At 45.3% G+C, this 23,418-nt stretch overlaps 3 protein-coding genes across 8 annotated transcripts; 1 reads left to right on the top strand and 2 right to left on the bottom strand.

The window, feature by feature from the left end:
* Window positions 1-81: 81 nt before the first annotated feature.
* Window positions 82-12,074, bottom strand: LOC122842799 (glutamate dehydrogenase, mitochondrial-like). Of its 3 annotated transcripts, none has more exons than XM_044136988.1 (13): window positions 11,930-12,074; window positions 5,671-5,751; window positions 5,518-5,573; window positions 4,183-4,246; window positions 3,986-4,080; window positions 3,730-3,909; window positions 3,517-3,654; window positions 3,309-3,446; window positions 2,699-2,779; window positions 2,503-2,626; window positions 2,334-2,425; window positions 1,890-1,952; window positions 82-1,798 (listed from the first exon to the last, which is right to left on the bottom strand). In XM_044136988.1, exons 2-13 carry the CDS (start codon window positions 5,693-5,695, stop codon window positions 1,679-1,681), a joined length of 1,176 nt encoding a protein of 391 aa, XP_043992923.1. In that variant the 5' UTR covers window positions 5,696-5,751; window positions 11,930-12,074; the 3' UTR covers window positions 82-1,678. The 3 variants fall into 3 exon arrangements, with proteins under 3 accessions (XP_043992923.1, XP_043992921.1, XP_043992922.1); XM_044136986.1 differs by lacking the exon at window positions 11,930-12,074 and adding an exon at window positions 6,227-6,758; XM_044136987.1 differs by lacking the exons at window positions 82-1,798; window positions 11,930-12,074 and adding an exon at window positions 6,227-6,758 and having other exon boundaries at window positions 1,914-1,978.
* shld2 (shieldin complex subunit 2) lies at window positions 6,727-13,745 on the top strand. 4 transcript variants are annotated; one of them, XM_044136977.1, is made up of 11 exons: window positions 6,727-6,859; window positions 8,048-8,206; window positions 8,377-9,086; window positions 9,530-9,680; window positions 9,760-9,861; window positions 9,933-10,127; window positions 10,888-11,034; window positions 11,164-11,373; window positions 11,462-11,705; window positions 11,890-12,005; window positions 12,072-12,377. In XM_044136977.1, coding segments are annotated over exons 1-11 (2,211 nt in total). In that variant the 5' UTR covers window positions 6,727-6,858; the 3' UTR covers window positions 12,248-12,377. The 4 variants fall into 4 exon arrangements, with proteins under 4 accessions (XP_043992912.1, XP_043992910.1, XP_043992911.1 ...); XM_044136975.1 differs by lacking the exon at window positions 6,727-6,859 and adding an exon at window positions 13,601-13,745 and having other exon boundaries at window positions 7,376-8,206; window positions 12,072-12,286; XM_044136976.1 differs by lacking the exon at window positions 6,727-6,859 and adding an exon at window positions 12,475-12,594 and having other exon boundaries at window positions 7,376-8,206; window positions 12,072-12,286.
* Window positions 13,746-18,317: 4,572 nt separating this feature from the next.
* LOC122842827 (RNA polymerase II degradation factor 1-like) lies at window positions 18,318-20,877 on the bottom strand. Its single transcript, XM_044137038.1, has 3 exons — window positions 20,645-20,877; window positions 18,996-19,235; window positions 18,318-18,609 (listed from the first exon to the last, which is right to left on the bottom strand). The coding sequence occupies exons 1-2, from the start codon at window positions 20,706-20,708 to the stop codon at window positions 19,033-19,035; spliced, it is 267 nt and encodes an 88-aa protein (XP_043992973.1). The 5' UTR covers window positions 20,709-20,877; the 3' UTR covers window positions 18,318-18,609; window positions 18,996-19,032.
* Window positions 20,878-23,418: the final 2,541 nt, after the last annotated feature.

Below are 23,418 nucleotides of genomic sequence, written 5' to 3'. Positions count from 1 at the left end.
TATGCAGAAATGAAAATTAAACTCTTCACGTTTAAAGACAGTGCTCCAAAGATGGAAATTAAAATGAACAAACAACATTGATACATTTAAAGCTTGTTTTATTCTGAGAATAATCCTGATTGCTTCAGTTTAAACATGTCGCAGTCTTTCAAAGGCTATAGTGACGTAACAAAATGAGAGAAAACAACCGGAAGATTATTTGTGCTTTATTTAGCTTCCTGTTCTCACAAAGAGCTAACCCAACCCCTGAAGACAGAAGAGCAGCTTCAGTTAAAGCAGACAAACCGGAAAAATAATCATTTTTCATGCAGCATAAACAAACTGCCTCAAGCTTTCACAAGGCGCCGACAGGGGGCGCCACCTGCGTTTGCATAGATTATTGAATTGAATCTTAAAAGAATTTATTTGTTTGGGTTGTTTACAATCAAATTAAATACTATCTTCAATAACATAAATCTGATTAAAATATAAAATATAGAAGTAATGAACAGAAGTTCAGTAATCTCATAATTCTACATTCATTTAATTTTACAAACATTTTCTACACTAAATTTAAGACTCAGAGCCGGCCCAAGGCATGTGCAATAAGGTCATATTCAACTGTTATGTGGAATTCGCTCTTATTTATTTCAGAATTTTACATTTTTATTATTTTATAGAACTTTTTAGTTTGTCTATGAAAGATGTGAATGTCATTTGCTTTTATTTTGTAACAGTTTAATCACATTTTACACATCTATTCAAAAAACAAAATAAGTTATTCTCATTTTACTTATTAATATCCCACAATTAAGCACCACTTGTCTTTTAAAAATGCTAATTAGGATGTTGGTTTATAGACGTTAGAAATCAACATCCATAATAATAACAGTATGATGAAAGCCAGTTACAAATGATGCTAAACGCTACATGTTGACATGTTGGTCTGGGGCCCCAAGAGAAGATCTGCTCAGGGCCCCAAAGAGGCTTGGGCTGGCCCTGGAAAATGTGCAAAGTCACTTTGGTAAAGTAGATTATTTCTACAAAACAAAAATAAATCTGTTTTCAGATGATTTCTGAACATAAAATCAGTTTTATGTTAAACTGTTAAATATTTTGTTGCAGCAGCTTCTCAGGGCGATCTTTGGTCAAAACATGATCAGACAGCTGGGAACCCAGTTCTGGTGCTGGTTTGGTTCTGTCCTCAACTGGTTTTGGATTTGATATTGGTACCAGAACCGGGCCTGAGAGTTTTGGGTCGGTTTGTTGAACCTAAGAAGCAGAATTTAAATCGGAGGAAAAAGAACCCGATCAGAACCAGAACCTTTAACCGGGTCGATAAAGTAACAGATATGTAAACAAGGTGTATGAAAACATGTGACCAGAACCATGTGGAGGTCCAGTAGAACCAGTCAGTGGCTCTGACCCAGTCCATCTGACTGCAGCAGCACTTTCATTCTGCCAGGGGGCTTTTATTTTGGAAGGAACTTCCTGGTTCGGTCCATCAGAACAACTTGTAGTTGGAGCCAGGGCGTTCCTTGATCCGGCCCGGTCCACATGGTTCTGATCCGTCTGAAGGCCTCAGAGCGTGGCGGCTCTGCGGTCTGGTGGGCTGTGAGGAAGAGGAGCGATGAAGCAGCAGGAGCGCCAAGGGAGGCGGGTAGCATCTGGAACCAGAACCGGAACCAGAACCAGAACCTTATGTGAAGATGAGCCCAGAGTCACTGTACACCTTGAAGATCTTCTCGATGGCGTTGACGTACGCCGCCGTCCGCAGGTCCAGACCCAGCTGGTACCGGCTGGCCGTCTGCATGATTTGCTGCAGGAAACAAGATTTTCAGAATAAAAGCTCCAGCCACCAGGGGGCGCTGTGACTCAAATGATGCAGCTGCTCATATTGTGTGTGGTACCCTGGCAGAGCGCTCCATGGTGTAGGCCAGGCCCGAGTGGACGATGTCCTTCTCAGACGCTCCCTGCAGCAGAACAGGACAGGTCAGCACTGAGGAAGAGGAGGACGACGAAGATGTTTGTTTCTCCCTGAGGTTCACGCACGTATCCAGGTCTCGGCCAATCAGAGGTGGTTAGGGAGGAGATTCTCCTCTGATTGGTTGTGGTAAAGCAGTTCCTGTATGTGGGCGGAACATGCTGCTGTACCACCAGGTTCCTGTGTGTGGCGCTGCTGAGACCTGAACCGCTCACTGCTGCTGACCGAGCGAGAGCCGACACACACTTTATACGGGGCGTGAATACTTTATACGGGGCGTGAATACTTTATACGGGGCGTGAATACTTTATATGGGGCGTGAATACTTTATACGGGGCGTGAATACTTTATATGGGGCGTGAATACTTACAGAGATCCGGGCCTGGAACTCAGAGGTGGGAACGACTGGAATGGAGCCGTTCAGTTTCCCAAATTTCCTCTCCAGACTCTCCTGGACGGACACTGAGGAGAAACGGGTCAGTCAGAACCAGAACCACCATGGCGATGATGATGGTGATGATGAAGAGCGCGGCGCTAACTCAGCAGATGGTAGTTCGAATCCCTCTCGTACTTGAAGGTGAGCCGGCCGTAGCTCACATGGTTCAGGTTCTTCAGCCACTCAAAGTAGGAGACGGTGACGCCCCCCGCGTTCAGGTACATGTCCTGGGTACGACACCGCAGCTCAGACCAGAACCAGAACCAAAAACCAGAACAGAACCAGAAGCCCCCACTAACCGGGATCACCAGCATGTTCCTCTCCAGGAAGATCCGGTCCGCCTCAGGCGTGGTCGGCCCGTTGGCTCCCTCTGCAATGATCTTTCAGAACCAGAGAGAAACTGGGTCAGAACCAGAGAAACCAGACAGTATCTTTGTCAAGTTTTGGATTTAAACCCAGGGAAACGTTTGGATCTGACCCAGAAGAACAGCTGACCTCCAGCAGGTTTATCAGAACTCCAACAGAACCTCCAGGGAACCGCTGGCTAACCAGAACCAGGCCCGGTCCATAGCCAGCCGGGTCATTTTAAAACCATTCACTTATAAGATAATCTGACCCTTCAACTGGAAAGGGGAATATTGAATGAATGAATGAATGAATGAATGACTAGCATTGTGAAAACATGAACTCCCATGTTTTTCATGTCCTGCTAAATAAACCCAAATACTGCTGTTCAGTTTTTACAGTGTAACTTTACAAACTGGATTTGTTTCTTTAATTATGTTTTAATACCAGAGATTTATAAAAAAACGGGTAAATGTCGTTTCCCTTTGAAAACAGGAAGCCTGCCAGCTACAGAGTCCAGATGGACCAGAACCCGGTCGACCTGTGGCCCGGTTCTGCCGGTACCTTGGCCTTGACCCGGTGCGCGTTGCGCTGCGTCAGCTGCTTCTCGCTGGCGGCGGGGATCAGGATGTCGCAGTCGGCCTCCAGCAGGCTGCCTTCGTACGGCGTGGAGTCCGGGAACCCCACGATGGTCCCGTTGGCCTGGAGACGGGGAGCAGCGTTAGGGCGCGGTTCTGGACCGGAGCGCGGCCCGCGGGGGGCGCCGACCCACCAGCTTGTAGTCCTCCAGCTGCTTGGGGTCGATGCCGCGCGGGTTCCAGATGCTGCCGTCCACCTCGGCCACGCCCACACACCTGGCGCCGAGGCGGTGCAGGTAGCGCATGCTGTGGAGGCCCACGTTACCGAAGCCCTGCAAGCAGAGGAGCGGCGGTCGGCTCAGAGCGGAGACGCCGGACCCCGCGGGGTCGGGCGGCGCCGGCCGTACCTGGATGATGAAGGTCTTGTCCTGCAAGCCCGGCGCCAGCCCGACCCGGTTCATGAAGGACGCTTCGTTGATGAAGTTCTCGATGCCGTGGAAAACGCCGCGGCCCGTCGCTGAGATCCGGCCGTGGATCCCGCCCTGGCTGATGGGCTTCCCCGTCACGCAGGCGTGGGCGTTGATGTCCTGAGGAGGGTCAGACGGATCAGAACCAGAACCAGGGTGGGATCAGACGGGTCAGTTGGTTCCGGCCCAGACTCACGTAGTGTCCCGTGGTCGTGGCGAAGGTATCGGCGATCCACGACATCTCCCGCTCCCCAGTGCTCATGTCTGGCGCCGGAACGTCGATTCCGGGCCCTGTAGAACCACACGCAGGGTCAGAACCAGCCGGGTCCGACAGAACCACAGACCCTGGCTGAGAGGTGGGCGGGGCTTATGAGCAGGAAGTTGTTTCCTCACCGATGAATCCCTTCTTGGCGAGCTCGATGGTGAACCGCCTGGTGATTTTCTCCAGCTCATTGTCCTGGAAACACAGATTGGACCAGAGGAAGTTCTGAATGGTTCTGGTCCCGATCAGAACCCCGATTGAGACGTCCTGTTAGTCTGTAACTAACAGTTTATTTATTTAGTAACGATTAAATCGATTAAGATAATCATAAATTGTCTCATTCTGCAGATTTTTATTTGATAAATTTCCTTTTTGAAGAATAACGATGTTTATTGTTGACATCATTCCTCTAAAGAACATTTGATTTGTGGATGAATTATTGATTAACTGATTAATCAAAAGTGATTCATAGATTATTTTCCAGAATATGAAGCTAAAACTAAAAATGTTTTTAAATTAAATGTAAAATGTTTGTTGTTCAGTTTTGGGATCATTTTTCGTTCTCTAGTTCCAATCGATCACTGATCGATTGATTTTAATATCTGACTCTCTGGTTCTTGCAGCTCCGCTGCAGCGCCCCCTGCTGTGCATCAGATCCACTGAACCGGTCTGGTGGGTTTATTCAGCGTCTCCACAGTGGAACCAGTTGGACAGGACCAGAACCGGGCTGTTCTGACCCGCCCCGATCCAGACACGCCTTTGTTTAACTTGTGGGTGGCCCGGTTCTGTTCTGGTTTTGGAGGAAGATTCTCCATCTGACTACAGCTGGTACCATTGAGCTGGAGTCCAGAACCAGTTCAGAACCGAGGTTCTGTTTTCCCCTCTCACCCAACGACCCGCTTCACTTAATAATAATAATAGTAATAATAATAATAATAACAACAGACTGCACGGTGCTGCAGTGGGTCACACTGTTGCTTTGAAGGTTCTGGGTTCGATTCCCGGCCTCCATGTTCATGGTGGTTCTGTCCGGTTCCTCCCAGTCCAGAAACACGACTGTCAAGTTAGTTGGTCTCTAAATACTCCCAAGGTGTGTGTGTGTGTGTGTGTGTGTGGCTGGTTTGTCCTGTCTGTCTCTGTGACCCGTCCAGGTGACCCGTCCAGGTGACTCCGCCTCTCGCTGGTTGTTTTGTAGAAAATGTTGGTTTTGGACTCGATTGAACATTTATTTCACTTTCTTTATTATTTAGTCAAGTTTAAATCTGATCTGCTTGTTCAGTAAAATGATATTTTGGTTATTAAAACTTTAATCATAGCCCGGTTCTGTTTCTGCTCCAGAACCGACCCAGACTCCGTTTCTCCTTCGGAGCCGGTCTGTAACGTCTGTTTGACTGAAAAACACCAGAATGTGAACGGTACCGGCCCAGTTCTGTCAGAACCCGGTTGGGTAGCTTGGACCTGCTCACCGTGTACTTCTTGGTGTCGATCTTCACTCCAGCTTTGGCTCCACCAAACGGAACATCTGGAACAGCAGGCGGTTCTGGTTAGGCCCGGTTCAGGTCCGGTGTGTGTGTGTGTGTGTGTGTGTGTGTGTGTGTGTGTGTGTGTGTGGTACCGACCCACGATGGCACACTTGTAGGTCATCAGGGAGGCGAGAGCCTTGACCTCGTCCACTGACACCTCAGTGCTGTACCGGATCCCTGAAACAGAACCAGAACCGGGTTCTACTGGAACCAGAACTAGACTGTGACGTTAAACATTTCCATCCCTCCTGTGTGACCTTTGACCTGTTGGCTCTGGACTCTGTCCCGGCTAGGCCGATTCTGATCGGTCTGTTTGGGTTTTAATACACAGGACTCAGAACCAGAACTAGGCCAGACTGGACCGGACCGGACCCAGTGGTTCTGTTGGTCCAGCCTGTTTTTTTCAGTGTTCATTTATTCTTTCATTTTGACGTAAAATAATTAGACGTGTAACAATAACAATAAACTCGATTATATAGAATATGACGATATTTAAAACAAATCTGAATTTAACCAGAAGCAGGGATTGTTTATCATTATTATTATTAATGTTTATACTTCCTCCTCCTGCAGCAGGTACCGGCTGGACTCTACTGTGTCTGCTCTACATGCTGACTCGGTCCGGTCCGGTCCGGTCCGGTTCGGCTCTCACCTCCCTTGCAGGGCGTCCGGTGCTGGCTGTGCTGAGCCCGGTAGCCCTCGATCACCTCCCACTCGCCGCTGTCCCTCCGGATCGGGAAGCAGACGCTCAGGACGTGGTTACACGGCTTGATGATCCGCAGGATCCCGCTGACTCTCTTCCGCTTCTGCTCCGGGGTCTCCCTGGTCCTCAGGTCCTCCACCAGCTTGTCCTCCACGATCGCAGCTCCGCGGTCGAAGAATCCCTCCACCATGGTGAAAAAGTTGGGGTCGTCGCCCCGGTCCGCGGCCTGGCTGTAGCCGCGGTGCCACAGCAGTGAGGCGGACGCCGGCAGCACCGAGTCGGCGGCGGAGGCCAGGAGACCACCCGCTCCCCGGTTCAGCAGTTCTCCCAGGTTGCGGTACATTTCGCGGGTGAGCTGGTGGAAGGAGGTCCAGGAAATGGAGCCGCCGAAGCGGAGAGTCTGTCCCGGCAGCGGCGGCTCCTCCTTCCCGCCGCCCCTTCCTGTCAGCAGCCCAACAAACTGAAGCTGGCACGCGATCATTTAAAGGGCGCGCCGGGCGGGAGCTGCTGCGGTTAGCCGTTAGCTTAGCTCAACACGAACAGCAGAAACACAGAAGAAAACTGATAATTACGGCTTACCCAGTGAGTTAATCACACAGACAGAGCAGATATCAGTCTGGTATGAAGGTTTCCATCAAGTTTGACTCCTTTAATTAAGTTTTATTAGCTGCGTAAAATAGTTCAATACTAGCAAGCGTTTAGACCACACGTATTTCCGGGAAAACTTTCAAAACAAATGTTCATTAAATAATAAAACCCAGATGCTATATAATATTTCATGCTATGGTTAATTTCAACATTTGGTCTTTAAATGATGTTGTTTACAGTCTTTTCAGCTGTGGGACGTGTTGACAGGTATGTGGCTCATTGCCCATGGCGACACTCCCTTCAGGATCAACCCACTTAATAAAAACAACACATTGCGCTTTAGACAGATTCTCCGTGCAGAACTTTTCCTGAATATTTCCCTGCAGCGCATTCCTCCAGCGAAGGCTCTGGAGAAGCCTTCAGGTAAATCCAGGGCTGTTAAAACCTTCAGCAGTATGCCCAACATGTTGTCTGATCAGTAACAGATCAATAAACCTGTAAAGTATCAACAAGCAGCAACCATGAAGTTGTATTTACTTTTAAGGAAATGACAAACATTAAAACTATTAGCTTAACTTTATTAATCTGAAATGTGACTGATTAGAGCAGTGTTTCCCAACCCTGGTCCTCAAGGCTCACTGCCCTGCATGTTTTAGGTATTTCCTTGCTTCAGTGCAGCTGATTTCAATTGATGACCGATTAACAGGTTGAATCAGGTACATTAAAGCAGCGAAACCTCTAAAACATGTAGGACAGTGTGCCTTGAGGACCAGGGTTGGGAAACACTGGGTTAGAGAACACAGAAAGAAGCTCAAACTATGAGACAGTCAGGCTGATTCAACCTTTAATCTGCTGTAAAAATACAGCAAAGATTCTTCTTCTTCGCTTCATTTGTATTTATTTTTTGTTATTAATATTGCCAGCAGAGCAGGATTATCAGCTCACGCTGAGGCGCTGCCATCTGCTGGTCAGACTGGGAACTGCAGCGGTCACAGTCCCAAAGGCCCGGTTCTACAAACGCATCAGAATAAAAAACTGGACCTCAGTGTTCTTCTGATGAACCTTGAGCTCTTGACCAACCACAACTAAATAACCAGCTGCTGTCCCTTCAGAATAAAAGCATCCAACCCGACATGTTTGAACTAATGACCCAAAAAGTTCTGGTTCTGTTTGTCTCCTCAGTGGACACGATGCATCAGCAGCCAAAGATCCACATCTTCCTTGGTGCTCCTCCTCCTCCTTCACCTGGTATGGAGGAAGAGGAGGAGGAGGAAGAGCGTCCTGCAGGATGGAGACAGCTGGAGCTCACCTGGAGGGCGGGCCGTCTCCGACCCGCTGCAGGTGAGGGGGGTTTAGTCCCGCTCAGAGATTCAGGAGTTCTTCCTGTGTTCTGTCTGTGCGACCCGACCCGTTCTGGTTCCGTTCTGGAGCAAAATGGACCAGCCACCAATTGCTGCTGGTTCTTTGGGTTGAACCCAAGCGGATCCTGAATGACAATCCTGTTCTTTCAGATGTTCCTGGGAGCGAGGATCAAAGTAAGGAGAATCCAACAGAACCAGAACCAGGTCGGGCCACAGGGTCTGCTAGAGGACGATCCGATGGAGGAGTGGGTTCTAAAGCCAGAGCTCTGAGGACTGAGGAAGACTCAGATGGTTCTGAGGAGGATGTAAGTTCTGCTTCGGTCCGGGAGTACCTGGACCGCTGTTTCCCTCTAGCTCCACCAGAACCAGAACCAGAACCAGAGCAGCAGCCTCTGTCTACCAGAACCCAGTTCCTCAGCACCTGGACTCTCAGCCAGGCAGTGATCCTGAGAGGACACGCCGTCCAATCAGCACTCAGCCCAGACAAAGCCCCGCCCATCCACCCCGTCGGCCCCCAGTCCGGCTCCTCCAGCACCCCGGAGCTGTTCAGCCCGGCCGCCTCGTCTCCCGGAGACTCCATGGAGATGTTCAGCCACACCTGTCCGGTCTCCAGGGCGGAGCAAGGTGGGGTCATCATGGAGGTCACCGCAGACGGCGTCCTCTGCTCTCAGGAGTCCGACCCCCAGGCGTCCCCCGCGTCGCCCCCCTGCAGCAAGAAACCACGACCCTCAGAGGAGTCGACGTCTGCTGCACCAGAGAGCTCCACCTCCACCACACGTCTGGACAGGTGTGACCAGGTGGGACGCCGGTACTCTGTCCTGGTGGTGGTGGTCCACCCCTGCCATCTGAAGGAGGTCCAGGTGAGTCCAGGTGTCCAACAGGAGAAAACAGATGAAATGTTTGTCCTCTGGGTTTGGAACATTTCCACCTTTTTGGTGAAAAATTAAGAAGAGCCGTGGTTTCTGACTGTGTTCTGATCGTGTTCTGACCGTGTTCTGGTCCGTGTTCTGACCGTGTTCTGATCGTGTTCTGATCGTGTTCTGATCCGTGTTCTGATCGTGTTCTGATCCGTGTTCTGATAGTGTTCTGATCGTGTTCTGATCCGTGTTCTGACCGTGTTCTGATCGTGTTCTGATCCGTGTTCTGACCGTGTTCTGATCCGTGTTCTGACCGTGTTCTGATCCGTGTTCTGACCGTGTTCTGATCCGTGTTCTGATCCGTGTTCTGATCCGTGTTCTGGTCCGTGTTCTGACCGTGTTCTGATCCGTGTTCTGACCGTGTTCTGATCCGTGTCTGGCCGAAGGTGCGGTCGGGTCCGTCAGCAGGAAGCCGCGTTCCTCTGGCCTCCATGGTTGTGACGGACCAATCAGGAGCTGAGATGAAGGTGGTGCTATGGAGGAGAGCGGCCTTCTGGGTTCTGACTGTGAGTCCTGGAGAGGTTCTGCTCATCACAGGTACACACACACTCTGGTACCAGACCTGAGAGGCCGGTTCTGGTGTCGGTTTGATCTCAGGTGTGTGTTTGTGTTGTAGGGCTGCAGGTGAGGGAGGACAGGTGGAGAGCAGAGACTGTCCTCCAGTCCACCTTCTCCAGCAAACTGCTGAACCTGGGACACGCCTCCACCTCACCGCCAGGTACAGCAGCAGCCAATCAGCAGCCAATCAGCCTCCTTTGCCCAGGTGTGACCACCTCTGTCTCTCTCCAGTTAGCCAGCAGGTTAGCGCCAGCGCTCTCCGCTCTCTGTGCGGTTTCGTCAGAGAGCGGCGCCCCCTGCTGGTGTCCATCCCCAGCCGGCCCCAGCAGGATCTGAGCCGGCTCCCTTACGCCACCCTGAGGTCACTGCGGGTCAACACTCTGGTTCACGCTCTGCTTCGTGTCACGCACTCTCACATCAGCTCAGGTGAGCCTGTCACGCTGGCAGGGGGCGGGGCCAGCGGGGCGCATGTTAGCTAACGCGCCTGAGGAAGGTGAAGCTCACAGGTGAAACCTGTTAGTGAGACTTACTGACTCCTAACAGGTTGCCATGACGGCGGTGCTGCTGCATTCATTCCTGAACAAACAAAAACATCATGAAGCAACATGGCCGCCAACTTTATCTCAGGAACTTTGACCAGTTAACAGGAAACTTAAATCATGTTTTCTGATTGGAGCATTTCAGTTATTTTCAGTATTTTATGTTAAGTTTGTTAAATCTTGTAGTTTTGATATATTGGTGTCAGATCATCACAGCAGAAACTTAAAGAAGTATTAATATTATGACTGGGCAGTTATCATGTTATTACTGCCTTCCAGTATTACAGTTATTCACATTACCATGTAGTCATGTTAGTCACGTGGTTTAATATTATCCTCTTATTATTGTGTTATCACTATATTATGTTACTATGGTGTTATTATCTTGTTATTATCATGTTATCATGTTATTATCATGTTATCATAATATTATCATGTTATTATCTTGTTATTATCATGTTATCATGATATTATCATGTTATTATCTTGTTATTATCATGTTATCATGATATTATCATGTTATTATCATGTTATCATGTTATTATCATGTTATCATGATATTATCATGTTATTATCTTGTTATTATCATGTTATCATGATATTATCATCTTATGTCCATCCATGATGGCTGCTTGTGTTTCCGTCAGAGTGGAGAGATGAGGCTGAGTCTCGGAATCGCTCTGCGGTCCAGATGAAGGCGGTTCTGATGGTGCATCAGCCGGGTGGCCAGCAGGGGGCTCTGCTGCTGTGGGGGGCTGCGATGGACTGGCTGCCTCGCTTCAGTAAACACAAAGGTTTGAGGGGTCAAAGGTCACAGAATGACTTAAAGCACAGCTTTATGTGGAACTGCGTGAGCTGGACTGATCCAGTCTGGGTCAGAACCCTGGACCAGATCAGGAGCTTCTGTTCATTTCTGCCCTCAGATGCTGTGTGGGACTTCAGAGTGCTCCTGGTGAGGGAGGGTTTGACCTCTGACCTCTTGGAGCTGCACTCCACCCCCTGGAGCTCGGTCCGGGTTCTGGACCCGACAGACCACCGGGCGCTGGACTTCCTGCGGGCGTGGCGCCGTCCAGGCCTGAGCGATGCGGCTCTGGAGCTGGATGTGGACACGCTGTTGTCCCAGAAGTACAGCGGTGAGTCGGGCCCGGCCCGTCAGAACCGGAACCATGCAAAACTGGGTCAGAATCCCAAGCGGGCTGAATACTCTCCGTTCTGCTGCAGGTGAGGTGGAGCTCAGAGTTCAGGTGCTCAGCTTCCAGTTCCAGGAGCCTCCGCCCTCCCTGAACCCGGCCCAGCCGGTTCTGGACGGCTCCACGCCGCGGGCCGGCCTCCTGGCGGTGCTGAGCGGTGACATCACCTACACCGGCTGCGGCCGCTGCGCCGCCGAACTGGACACGGACCGCAACGGGATCTACACACCGTGCTACGCCTGCCTCCCGCTCACCGCCCTGCGCCGCTTCTACAGGTACTGATGATGTCACAGCTTACATCACCACACGCAAACAGCCGCAGGATAATGTTCTAGGATTAGCATTAGCTTTCACTAATTACTTAGTATTGTGCTTTAGCATTAGCATTAGCTTCTGCTAACCACCATGTTCAACGCTGAGAAACATGGCCGACCTGATGACATCACCTCTGTGTTTCAGGCCAGGTGTGTTGACAGTGAGTGGGCAGGGCTCCACCCACCTGATGGTCCGGGTTCCTCCGGTTCCTCTGCAGAAAATCCTCCAAGCTCCTCCGGACCGACTCCAGCGCAGCGCAGGTGAGGCGCTCAGGTCTCAGGTGAGGTTCTGACCCGGTTCTGACCCGGCTCTTTCTGCTCCTCCAGCTCCAGGTTCTCAGGTGCGACACGTCCAGGTGGCAGCGGAGAAGCTGCAGGCGCTGCTGGCTCTTCCCAGGAAGTGGGTGGTCATCACGGTGCGGAGCCACTTCCTGTGCGACCAGAACAGCGTTCCCCTCAGTCAGGACTTCACTCTGCTGGACCTTCAGGTTCCGACCCGGTGAAGAACCCACCTGGTGGGCGGAGCTTACAGTCTCCTCCAGGTGTGTGGACTGGACCTGCTGCTGGCGGGTCACATGACCCATCAGCAGCAGGTTTTTTATTACTATTTCTGCATTAAATCGTTTTATCGGACCTGAGTTCTGATTATTTAATGTCTGTTGAGATCAAAGATCAAAATAAATTTTATTAAAACATTTTCATTCCTTTAATACATTTTCATATTTGGAAGAGATTCAGGAAGAGAAAAAAGGAAGAGGAGAAAGCCAGGAAGATGAAGGTGATGATGATGATGATGATGATGATGATGATTTCATCAGGATGAAGGTTCAGTCATTAGACGTTTGTTCTGCCACCTCCGCCAGATCATCAAGCAGGTCTGAAAATAAATCAGTTATTTCCACAAGCAGGAATAAAAACTAATAAAGAATATTTATCGTTTCTAATTGAACAAAATAAATCTCTACTTAAGAATATTGTTATTTCCAAAGAACCTCCATTTTACTTCTGGGGGTTCAGCCAATCGGTGTGAAGGAGAATGGAAGCTGCTCCTGATTGGCTGCTTGTGATCACCAGCCAACAGATGTTAAACAGCTGGAATGTGTTTTCTTCCAGAAAAATCCAAAGACAACATTTCCACATATAATTTATAGTTTGTTTCTAGAGAAAACAAAGGATTTGGTTTTAGTTAAAGTTATGAAGAGCCAATGCAGAAGGACCAGGAGCCACAGGTTGAGAACCCCTGATGTAGAACTAGAGTAAACAGAGTTTTGAGATGTTTTAAGTTTATTTTGCTGGTTGAGATGATCTGGGGAACCTGAAGCTCTGGTTTAGATTTTATGCTTCTACATTCAGACTGATGTTTCCCTCCCAGATGAATCACAAACAATCTTTTATTCTTATAATGAAACAGTTTAGTCCAGATTAGCCAAACTGCAAGTTTGTAATCTAATTAGATTAACACATATGGAAAATGATTAAATAAAAAAATGAAAACCTTAATCTGAAATATGCCAACAACTAAAGATTTTCTACACCTCTAGTTCATCTATTTACTGCTGATCAACAGTGGAGATCCTGTCCAATGATCTAACTGCTGGTACCAGGTTCTGACCGGTCCAGACCCGGAGCTCACCCTGGTTCTGCCGTTTGGTGATCTGGTGGTTTAAAATCAGACCTCAGCTCTGAGACGAGACGTTTTAAGTTCCCAGAGTTTAAAGTTTCCTGGGTTTGACCTCAGGTTGGCAGGTCGAGGCTCTGCTGGAGCAAACGGAGGGTTAAAACTCACAGATCTGGTCTCTGAGAAGCAAAGACCTTCAGAGGATCTCCAGTTTGATGGACTGGTCTGTCCCCTACAGAGACAGCCTCAGAGTGTTGGACACCTGAAGACGTGCAGGACGTCTGCGTGGGTCTGGATCCTCAACACCAGAACCGACTGACGTGTTGGGAGACGGACTGGGAGAGAATCATGGATCTGAGTTACCTGTTCCTCATACATACCTCTGTCAGACACCGCTACCGTCTGGCCTGGGTTTCCTCCAGCCTCTTCGCCTCCCCCCATAGCTCCGCCTCCTGCCATAGCTCCGCCTTCCTGCCCTTCAGCAAACAGGCCTTGGAACCCGCTCTTCTTCAACCCCTTGTCTTCATCATCATCTTTGTGAAAAATCTTTGAGAAAAATCCTTTATCTTCATCCTTCTTCTTTGTCTTCTTCTTCTCCTCCTTGTCTTTGTCGCCTTTAAATATGGACATAAATCCTCCTTTCTTCTTGTCCTCTTCTTTGTCCTTGACGCCCAGAGCGCCCTTCACTGTGTCCTCCACCATGTCTCCTGCAACACAACCACAAACATCCAGTTTTACCATCAGAGGTTCTTCTCCTGGTCTGCAGACAGGAAGGTCTCATCCATGCAGAATCAGTTATCTTGGTTTCAAACTTTATTTAATGAATCCACAGTGCTTCCTGTTTGGAGGCTACAGATCGGATCGCTCTGTGCCAGCCACATGGAGAGTGACTATAAGAGCTGCTGTGTGGATGACGCCATCCCCCCCAGAACCGTGACATGCTTCCCAAAGAACATGTAATTTCGGATAAATAAAGTATTTGTGACTTTGAAATAAACTGGAGAGGAAACATCTACATGTGAAGAACTGACCTGAGGAAGGAGAAGCATCACCTGACTGAATGTTTCCAGTGTTTCTAACGGTTGTTAAGTTGTTATTTGATGTTGGATTCGCTGCAGCAGTTCATTGAAATAAATCTGTTTCCACGTGTTTCCATGGAGATTCAGCCTTGCAGAAAGGAATGAAAAGTTCAGACATCTTCACTCATCAGAACTTGAGGAAGTAGCACCAGGTGTTTCTGCGTAGAAACATGGCGTCCAGATCAGCAGCAGAAATCCTGTTCATCTCGTCTTTCAGTCGTTGGCGGCTCTTAATTCTGGCAGATCGGCCGATCTTTCACACTGATATTCTCTACCTCAGCAAAACTCTAAAAATCCTCTTCAGTCCTCTTTTGCTCTGCAGTGAGAGGTTTACCTGTTAGCCCCGCCCACCAGGTTAGCCCCGCCCACCACGTCATGTCTGCACAGTTAACATCTGTGACCCCCCTGTTAAAACTTTTCTTCCTATATTTCAGTGACATTTCAGACAAAAGGTTGGACTTTAGAAAGATCAGCGATCGACCAGAAAACTGCAATCGGTGCAGCTCAGAACCAGAACCTGGTACTGATAAACAGCATTGGTAAAAAGAAATGCGTCTGTAACCATGGCAACTACAAACAGGTCAAAGGTCAGGTCCTGTATGACAGGCTGGTGAGTTTTAATTAAAAACCAACTGATTTGGACCTGGAACATGCAGGAGGTCAGGATGGAGGTCAGGGTGGAGGTCGGACAGTTTCATTTAAAGCCCTCTGATTGGTTACCTGCGTCTGATCCCGCCCCTTTTACCTGAACCATTCTGTTCCTGAGATTTTAAAAAGCAGACTGACTCACAGAGACACGTTGAACCAGAGGAACCGGAGAACCCGACCTGCCTCGGTTCTGTTTGGGTTCTGTCTCACCCAGAACCACCTGGTCCATGTGTGTACACCTGCCTGTGCCTCAGAGGCCAGATTCCCGATAAACACAGAGCTGAGGAGCCTCAGGTTCTCCCAGGAGCCCAGAGTGGGTCGGTACTCACCCACTTTGTTCCCGATGAGCTCGGCCACTTTATTCATCTTCACCGTGTCCAGCGCCGTCCAACTCTGACGACGCGTCTCAGGTGACTCTGGATGACAGTCGAAGAACCAGGTGTGTCTGCAGGCCGGCCAACCTGTTCCACCTGCTGCCTCCTTCTGAGCATGCTCAGTACGACTGACAGGTGGGAGGAGGAGGAATGACTGCAGGTGGAGATGACGAATCCTGCTCCACCCAGTCTGTGAGAACGAGCTCTCAGTGAAACAGTGACACACTCACACACACACACACAGTAACACACACACACACATTAACTCATGTTTGTATTTGTATCTTTGCAGGAATTTTCCATTCCTTTTAGAATAAAATAAAATAGAATTCAACTTTATTGTCGTTGCACCGTCACAAGTACAAGCAACAAAATGTAGTTTGCATCTATCCAGACGTTCTATACAGGATATAAATATTTATTTACAGATGTAAAAGACTAAATATAAATATAAATATGGGAGCTATATGCACAGATTATACAGATTATTATACAGATTATACAGATTATACAAGAATGTTAGGAAATGGATTATATATGTATTAGTGGGTTTATAATACAAGATAAATAATGGCAGATAAGATTTACAGATTATATATGTGTGTGAGGAAAGCAGTCCGTTGTGTGTGTGTGTGTGTGTGTGTGTGTGAGGATACTCACACACACACTGTGACCAGCAGTTTAAAGATATTTGATCCATTCTAACTTTAAGAGGCTTTTCTCCCATTTCAACCAGTATTGCTGCTGCTGAAGATGTTTTAAAAGAACCAGTAGATTTTCTTAAAGCCTGATGTTGGATAATATTTAACTTATGAAGGTTTCTATCTGCTGCTGAGTTATAAACTAAACATCCATCATCCACGACTGACCTAGTTAATCCAGTAAACTGTTTTTAATGAATTTCTATCAGCTCTGTTCCAACTAAACACCTCATTATAATTAATACCTTCCTACATTTATTGATTATTTTCTTAATGTGAACACCCCGTGTCATTCTAGTTTTCTCCCCTCCAGGTCTTTTGTGGCTCTAGTGTCCCTTATATGACAGCAGGCTGACAGGAGGGGGGAAGACGTGCCAAATGTCACCCGGTCCGGAAATCGAACCCGTGACTCGAGGACTCAAGGCCTCCAAACGTGGGTCACGCTGTCCGCTACGCCACCACAGCACGGCCCCCCCACGTCATTCTTTCATCAAACTAAGTCCCAAGAAATTTAAATTGTTTAACTCTTAATCATTTTAATTTCATTTTTACATCAACTCTTGTCCTTGTAAAAACATTATTTTAGTTTTCTCTACAGAAAGTTTAAAACCACATTTATAAAACCATTTTTCTCCCTGAAGCTTCTATAAAATAAAATCTAAATTTCTTCCACATTTCTCCATCATCAGCAAAATGAAAATCCCATTCCAACCTCTGTTTCTTTAAACATTTCATTAACTATTATATTATATTATATTATATTATATTATATTATATTATATTATATTATATTATATTATATTATATTATACACAAATGAATAAAAACAAAGTATCAAATTAGTTCAATTAAATGCCAAGGAATAAAAATGAGTTTTAAGAAGCGATTTAAAATGATCCAGGCTGTGGGCAGATCTAATTTGGAGAGGTAGATCGTTCCATAGAAAAGGAGCAACAGCAGAAAAAGCCCGATCTCCTTTCCTCTTAAGTCGGTTCGAGGAACTGTCAGTAAAAGCTGATTATTAGGGTTCTGGACACGGACTGAAATTTTAAAAGTTCCAGAAGATAAGAGGGAGCTAATCCATTTAAAACTTTATAAGTTAATAAGAGAATCTTAAAATCTATTCAATAAAAAACAGGCAGCCAATGTAAAGAGGCCAGTAAGGGCCTTATATGGTCACACTTCCTGGTTCCTGTAAGAAGCCGAGCCGCTGCGTTCTGGATCATTATATTATATTATGTTATGTTATATTAATTATATTTTATTTTGTTATATTTTATTAGTAATGCTAGAATAGTGGAGCTGTTGAAGAAAACTCAGTAAACTGAGGAAGTTCAGCTCAGTTAGTTTATTGAAATATGTATCATTTTATTATGAGATCAGGTCAGGATATAAAAAGTTTATTATTAAAATAGAACCAGAAAGGAGAGGATTGACGTCAGGTTGATTTTTTAAAACTTTTTAATATTTTTGTTATTATTTCTACAGTATTTATTAGAATAATGTTAGGAGACATGAACAGGAGAGGTTTTAAAATAAGGATTCTGCAGTAAATAGAGTTAAGATGTATAATAATGTAAACATCTGAAAATCAGTTGTTAAGATTCTGTGTGATGAAAGATACTTTAACATCAGAGAGGCAGAGACACAAACATAACTAGATGTTGTAAACAAATGAAAATGACAGGAGAATAAAAACATTTGGTTTTTGTTTCTCAGGTTCGGTCAGTTCTGAGTTGAACATTTTAATTAGAAACTGCTGCTCTGCTGTAGAGTTGATCTAGAAGAACCAAATTTATTTCTAGACTTTGTTTTGTTGGTCAAACTGCTGAACTGAGTTCAAACCTGCTGAGACCCATTTTCTGTTTTTACTCTAGAAGAGGCAAAATCAGAATGACGGACTTCCTGTCTGAACAGGAAACTGTTTATAGAACAAATCTATAAACATTTTAATCTGTTTTAAATGAAGTGCTGCTGTTTCCTTCACTTCAGATGAATTATAATCTCAGTTAATCCCAGAATGTTTAGATTTAATTCACTAAAACAGGAAAATCTGGTTCATTTCCCAGAAAAATTATTTTATGTCTGGAGAGAAAAAAACCTCAAGAGAGAGAAACAAAATTAAACAGCAATAACCAAACATCAGAAATCAGTTTTATGTTTTAATATATTTAATTTGACAGTTTATTGGTTCCAGAAAAAACAACCAGTAAATGTCCAAATGTAGAATTTATTAAACCAGTTAAAGTTCCCAGTAAGACGCTGGGAGGCTTAAAACAGGAAGAGAGATGAAACAAGAGGAGCCGAGTTCAGAAACGTCTGAGGCAGAGAGGGTGATGAAGGTGATGAAGGTGATGAAGGTGATGAAGGTGATGAAGGTGATGAAGACTCCGTCCTCCAGCTCCTACTTGAACAGGCCGCCGGCCAGGTTCTTCAGATCATCAGCTGAGAACAAACAGAAACCAAACCTGAAAACGACTTCAGAGAAACTAAACGGTTCCAGAACCAGGTAACAGAACCAGGTAACAGAACCAGGTAACAGAACAGATTGTCTAAAACTTTTGATAATAATGTGATTAAATATCAGGAAGTTCTTTAAACCGTTAAAACAGCAACGGCTGTAAAATCTGGATACGAATCATCAGTTATTCTGACTGGAGGAAAAGTTTAGTATTTATTTAGTTTTTTTATTTTTGCTCCTGATTCTCCTCTTCCTCCTCCAGGTGCAGCGTTTGCTCTGCAGGGTCAGTCCAGCCTGTGGACACCAGGGGGCGGTGTTCTCCTGCTCTGTTTCAGGTAAACTTCTTTGTTGTTAAATGATGTCGACTCACCTGCGTTTCCTCCTTCCTGCCCCTTGTTGTTAACTAATTACAGCGCGTCTCCCAGACCAAAGTCTTCATCTCCTCCTTTCTTCTCCTCCTGCTGCTGCTGCGGCTGCTGCTTCGGCTGCTGCGGCTGCTGCGGCTGCTGCGGCTGCTGCGGCTGCTGCGGCTGCTGCGGCTGCTGCGGCTGCTGCTGCTGTCCCGCTTTTCCACCAAATACCTCATCCACCTTTTTCTCCACAAATTCACCTGCAGAAGAATCAAGAGACGAGTTCTGTCTTGATTATACTGAAAGATCTTCCTGGTAAATCTGATCACAGGTTAATTAAAGGTGCCACAGGAATTTTCCTCAGCTGTGGGTGAAGCCCCGCCCCCTCCAGGTGGAGCCACGCCCCTCCATGTGAAGCCCCGCCCCCTCCAGGTGGAGCCACGCCCCTCCATGTGAAGCCCCGCCCCCTCCAGGTGGAGCTCCGCCGGAAGGTGAAAATGTTCTGAATGTTCTGGTTGGTGGTTTCAGCTGCGGGTTTCAAACTGTCAGCAGTGAGGATGAACTCAGTGGGCCGGTTTCTATCAGACTGAAAGGTCAGAGTTCATTTTCTCCTCAGAGGAACTTTATGATTCAACTTCTTGTTGGGATTTCAGAGGAATATTCTGGTTTTCTTGTTGAGTTTGAATCATTTTTATGGTGAAATTAGTGAATTTAAAGACCAAAACATATTAATAAATATAGGATAAACAAATAATGTGAAGAGAAAACATTAGTTATTTGTTTTTTGAGAAATGTTTGTATTGTTGTATTGTCCAGTTTCCAGTGATTTTATTGATGTGGTTTAACTGTTAGGATCTCTTGACTTCCTACCAAAATCTGTTCAATTTAAATAATTAGTTCAGGATTCTGGGAAATAAAGAACAAATTATCAGAGAAAATGTTTTTGACTTTTTTGGAATAATTATTTCCACTAATCATCCAATCAGTAAAGAATAATACTAATAACTTTTATTGACTCACTTCTTTTACTAAAATATGAGAAACTAAGAAGCATATTTGTCTGAAAGACTAAAACTAAAAGTGCGGATGTTACAACTCCGAACCGAACCGACCCGGTTCTGTCAGCGTTCTCCCTCATTTAGCTCAGACACTGAGGAACAAAGGGACAGTAAATATCAGGAGATCCTGCAGACCAGATGCAGCTGCAGCTTTGACCTTTGACCTTGTAGTTTAAGGTTTGTCATTGACAGGAAGTTTCAAGGTCAAAGCAACTCAGATCTGAAATCCAAGAAGTTCTGTAGTAAAACATCTGAAACACAAAGTTTCCTAAAGCTGCTCCTCTAAATGCATGTTAAAGAATTTAACATTTATTTTTATTTAATTCGCTCTATTAGTTATGTAACTTCATGTCAAACTTCATGACGGTTTGTGTTGTAACACAGGAATCTCATTTCCTGATGTCTGGAGGGATTAGAAAACAGCAGAGGAAGGTTAATGTTTTACATTTTACTGATGTGAATTAGAAATTTAGCAGCTTTTCCTCCATTTTTATTGACTGTAAATATAAAAACTTAATCAGTTTTTAACCTGATCAAATCAACCTTAAGCATAAAACTAATGAAGAAACAAAAACATTCTTAGAATAAAGTGAGTTTTATTTGAGACTCACCTGCTTTCTTCCCGGCAACTTTGCCTAAATTTTTGCCTCCGACTGCGTTTTTCACGAAGTCCATGTCTGCTGCAGGCCGATCGGTGATTATTGGTCAGGAAGTGATCGATGATGACTGATCGTTGTGCTGCTGGCTCTGGAGCAGCTCGGTCTCTTATACCTGGTGGCGACGCCCCGCCGGGGAATGGGGCGTGTTTCTGTCCAACCCGTCAAACCGGCGGGGCTGCAGAGTCGGAGCTGGTTTATGTTCCTGTTCTTGGCCTGCAGCTAAACCACAGGAGATAATTACTGTCAGGTGAAGAGAGGAGACGCCGCGTCACCCGATCAGGAATGACGAGAGGCGCAGAAACTCTGACTGGGTCCAGTCCAGAGAACCAGCCGGTTCGGTTCCTGGTCCCACCATCATCACACCTCCAGTCAGATGTTTCTATGGACTCAGCTGCTCCACCCTGATGATGATGATGATGATGATGATGATGATGATGATGATGATGACGACGATCCTTTCAGCTGGCTCTGCTCTCTGATTGGCCGTGAGCAGCAGGTGTTGCTGCAGGGTAAGGTGTGTATTTATTGTGTGTATCTGCTGTAACAAACAAACAAGCAAACCTGCATAAACTCTGCGTTGCTATGGTAACGGCCCCAATAGACACTGAAAGCCTCAGTCTGGTTCTTCACATGTTTGATACCAAAATCTGATCTTTATGTCTGTCAGGTTTTAAGGAAATGTTTACGATCTTTTTGATAAAACATGAATAATTTGATATGAAAACATGAATTTGATTAAATTCATGTTTGATCTTGAATCAAACACGAATCCTGAAAATGAGAATCAAACTGATCGACTTCCTGACAGGATGGCAGGAATGAAGTCAATTTGCTCCAGGTTGTTTTTAGTTCAGTTTCTGACTCTAGTTGAGTAACACTGTTTTTAAAGACCTTATTATTTTATTTTATTATTGTAGTAATTTTTCTACATTCTCGTTATTATTCTGTTATCCGAGTTTCTAGTTTTGTGTCCATTTTGTTGCTTTAAACTGAATATACTTTATGTCCGTCTTCTTGCTAACAGCTAACAGTGTTTCAGTGCAGAGGAACAGGAGGAGCTGCGCCTCGGAGGCGGGGCTACGGCCACTCAGCCGTTTAGCAGCTAACTGGTTGCCATGGAGATTAAAGTATTTCTCAAACATGTATGAAAGAATCAACGCAACACACCAGGTATGTTTTTGATGAGAGAAAAACATTATGAGAAGTTGATTTTATGTAAAACTGCCCCTTTAAGATTCTAGATCTGTGATCTGGGTTAAATTCAGATCACTGTAAAGTTCCTATCTGTAAAGATTATAATTTGTCATTTTTGCAGTCAAACATGTTTTATCTGTGATTATTATGGATCTGATAAGTTTGTAACACAAACAAACTGGAAAAAAATCCCAGATTTTCTTAATTTTTATGTAAATATGGAGAGTTAAAGGTTTGAACCAGGAAATAAAATAATAACTGTAGGTTAAAGTTTTGTTTATTTCAAATTAGTTAAGAAAGAAAACACAAGACAGTTTTTCCTGTCAGGTTTTCCAGTGTTGATGCAAACAGGATTATCTGTCATCACTGAGGCTCTGATGACAGATAATCCTCCACTATTTACCGACTGAAATATAATCACAGATACATAAAGTCCTCAGGATGTGACAGGATGACAAACTTAATCCGCCCTACAGAAATGATTTGAATGTTTCAGCTCTTTTCTTCCCTCTTTGTTCATATCTTGATTTTAACATGGATTCATCTCATTTAAGATTTAAACTTAAACTGCTTTAAATTGTTACTTCCTTTGTGGTTTTCTATCAAACTTTAAAATACTCTTTGCAGGACGGGTCAGAGCAGACTGACGTCTTCTGTAGAGACTTTTGGAGCCGCAGCTCATCTGAAGCTGAGATCAGCTCTGTGCTCTGCTGCATCCTAAATGCACAAAGCAGCATTACCACAGGGTTTCTGTCCCTGCAGTTTTTGCAGTTTTATTGTCACTTATTGTAAATTGTTTGTTTTTTCCTGTAATGCTCAAATATAGTTGCACAATTTTGTACAAATGAGCCTCATTAACTTCACATTCCTTGGGATTGGAGTACACTATAAATAATGTATTCTTAATTATGAAATAATAATAGTACCACAGTATTATAAAGTAGAAATTTATCATTTATATACAGCATAGATGTTGTTTCTTTTAATTTAATTGTATGCTATGTTCTTGTTAATTTTTTAAATATATTTTATTTGTGTCTCAGTCTACAGTCTTTGATTGCTTGTCACTTTGCTGCTATTGCACCAGAATTTTATTCTACTCTAAATTGTTTTGCACAGAAGTGTTAGTTTTGTACAAAAAAATGTTTCTTTCAATTGAGAAAACTAACACACTATGTTAAAAATAAAACATAAAAATAGAAGACCTCCATTTTATTTTAAGCTTAAAATAAAAAAAAGTAACTTTCTTTTGAAAAAATCAACTGTTGTTTAGCAATCTGAATGTGTAACATAACTCCCACCAGCAGAGGGCGCTCGGCGCTGTGTGCAGGTGAAGCTGCCGCTCTGGCTGGCAGAAGAAATTCGTGAAGCAGAAGCAGCGAGAAGAACGGTGAGTTCGCTACTGTTAACCAGCTACTTCTCTGCTTTCGCGCGTAAGTTGTGATGTAGATAATATATTAGTGATAAACTCCAGCAGTGAGGAATCGTAAGGCCCTTAGAGTGAAATGGATGTCAGGCTAAAGAGCGAATTT

Source organism: Gambusia affinis, linkage group LG13, assembly GCF_019740435.1.
Source record: "Gambusia affinis linkage group LG13, SWU_Gaff_1.0, whole genome shotgun sequence".
In the NCBI taxonomy this organism is placed as follows: Eukaryota; Metazoa; Chordata; class Actinopteri; order Cyprinodontiformes; family Poeciliidae; genus Gambusia; species Gambusia affinis.
The sequence above is the reverse complement of the archived record's forward strand: the minus strand, read 5'-3'. Positions and strand labels throughout refer to the sequence as shown.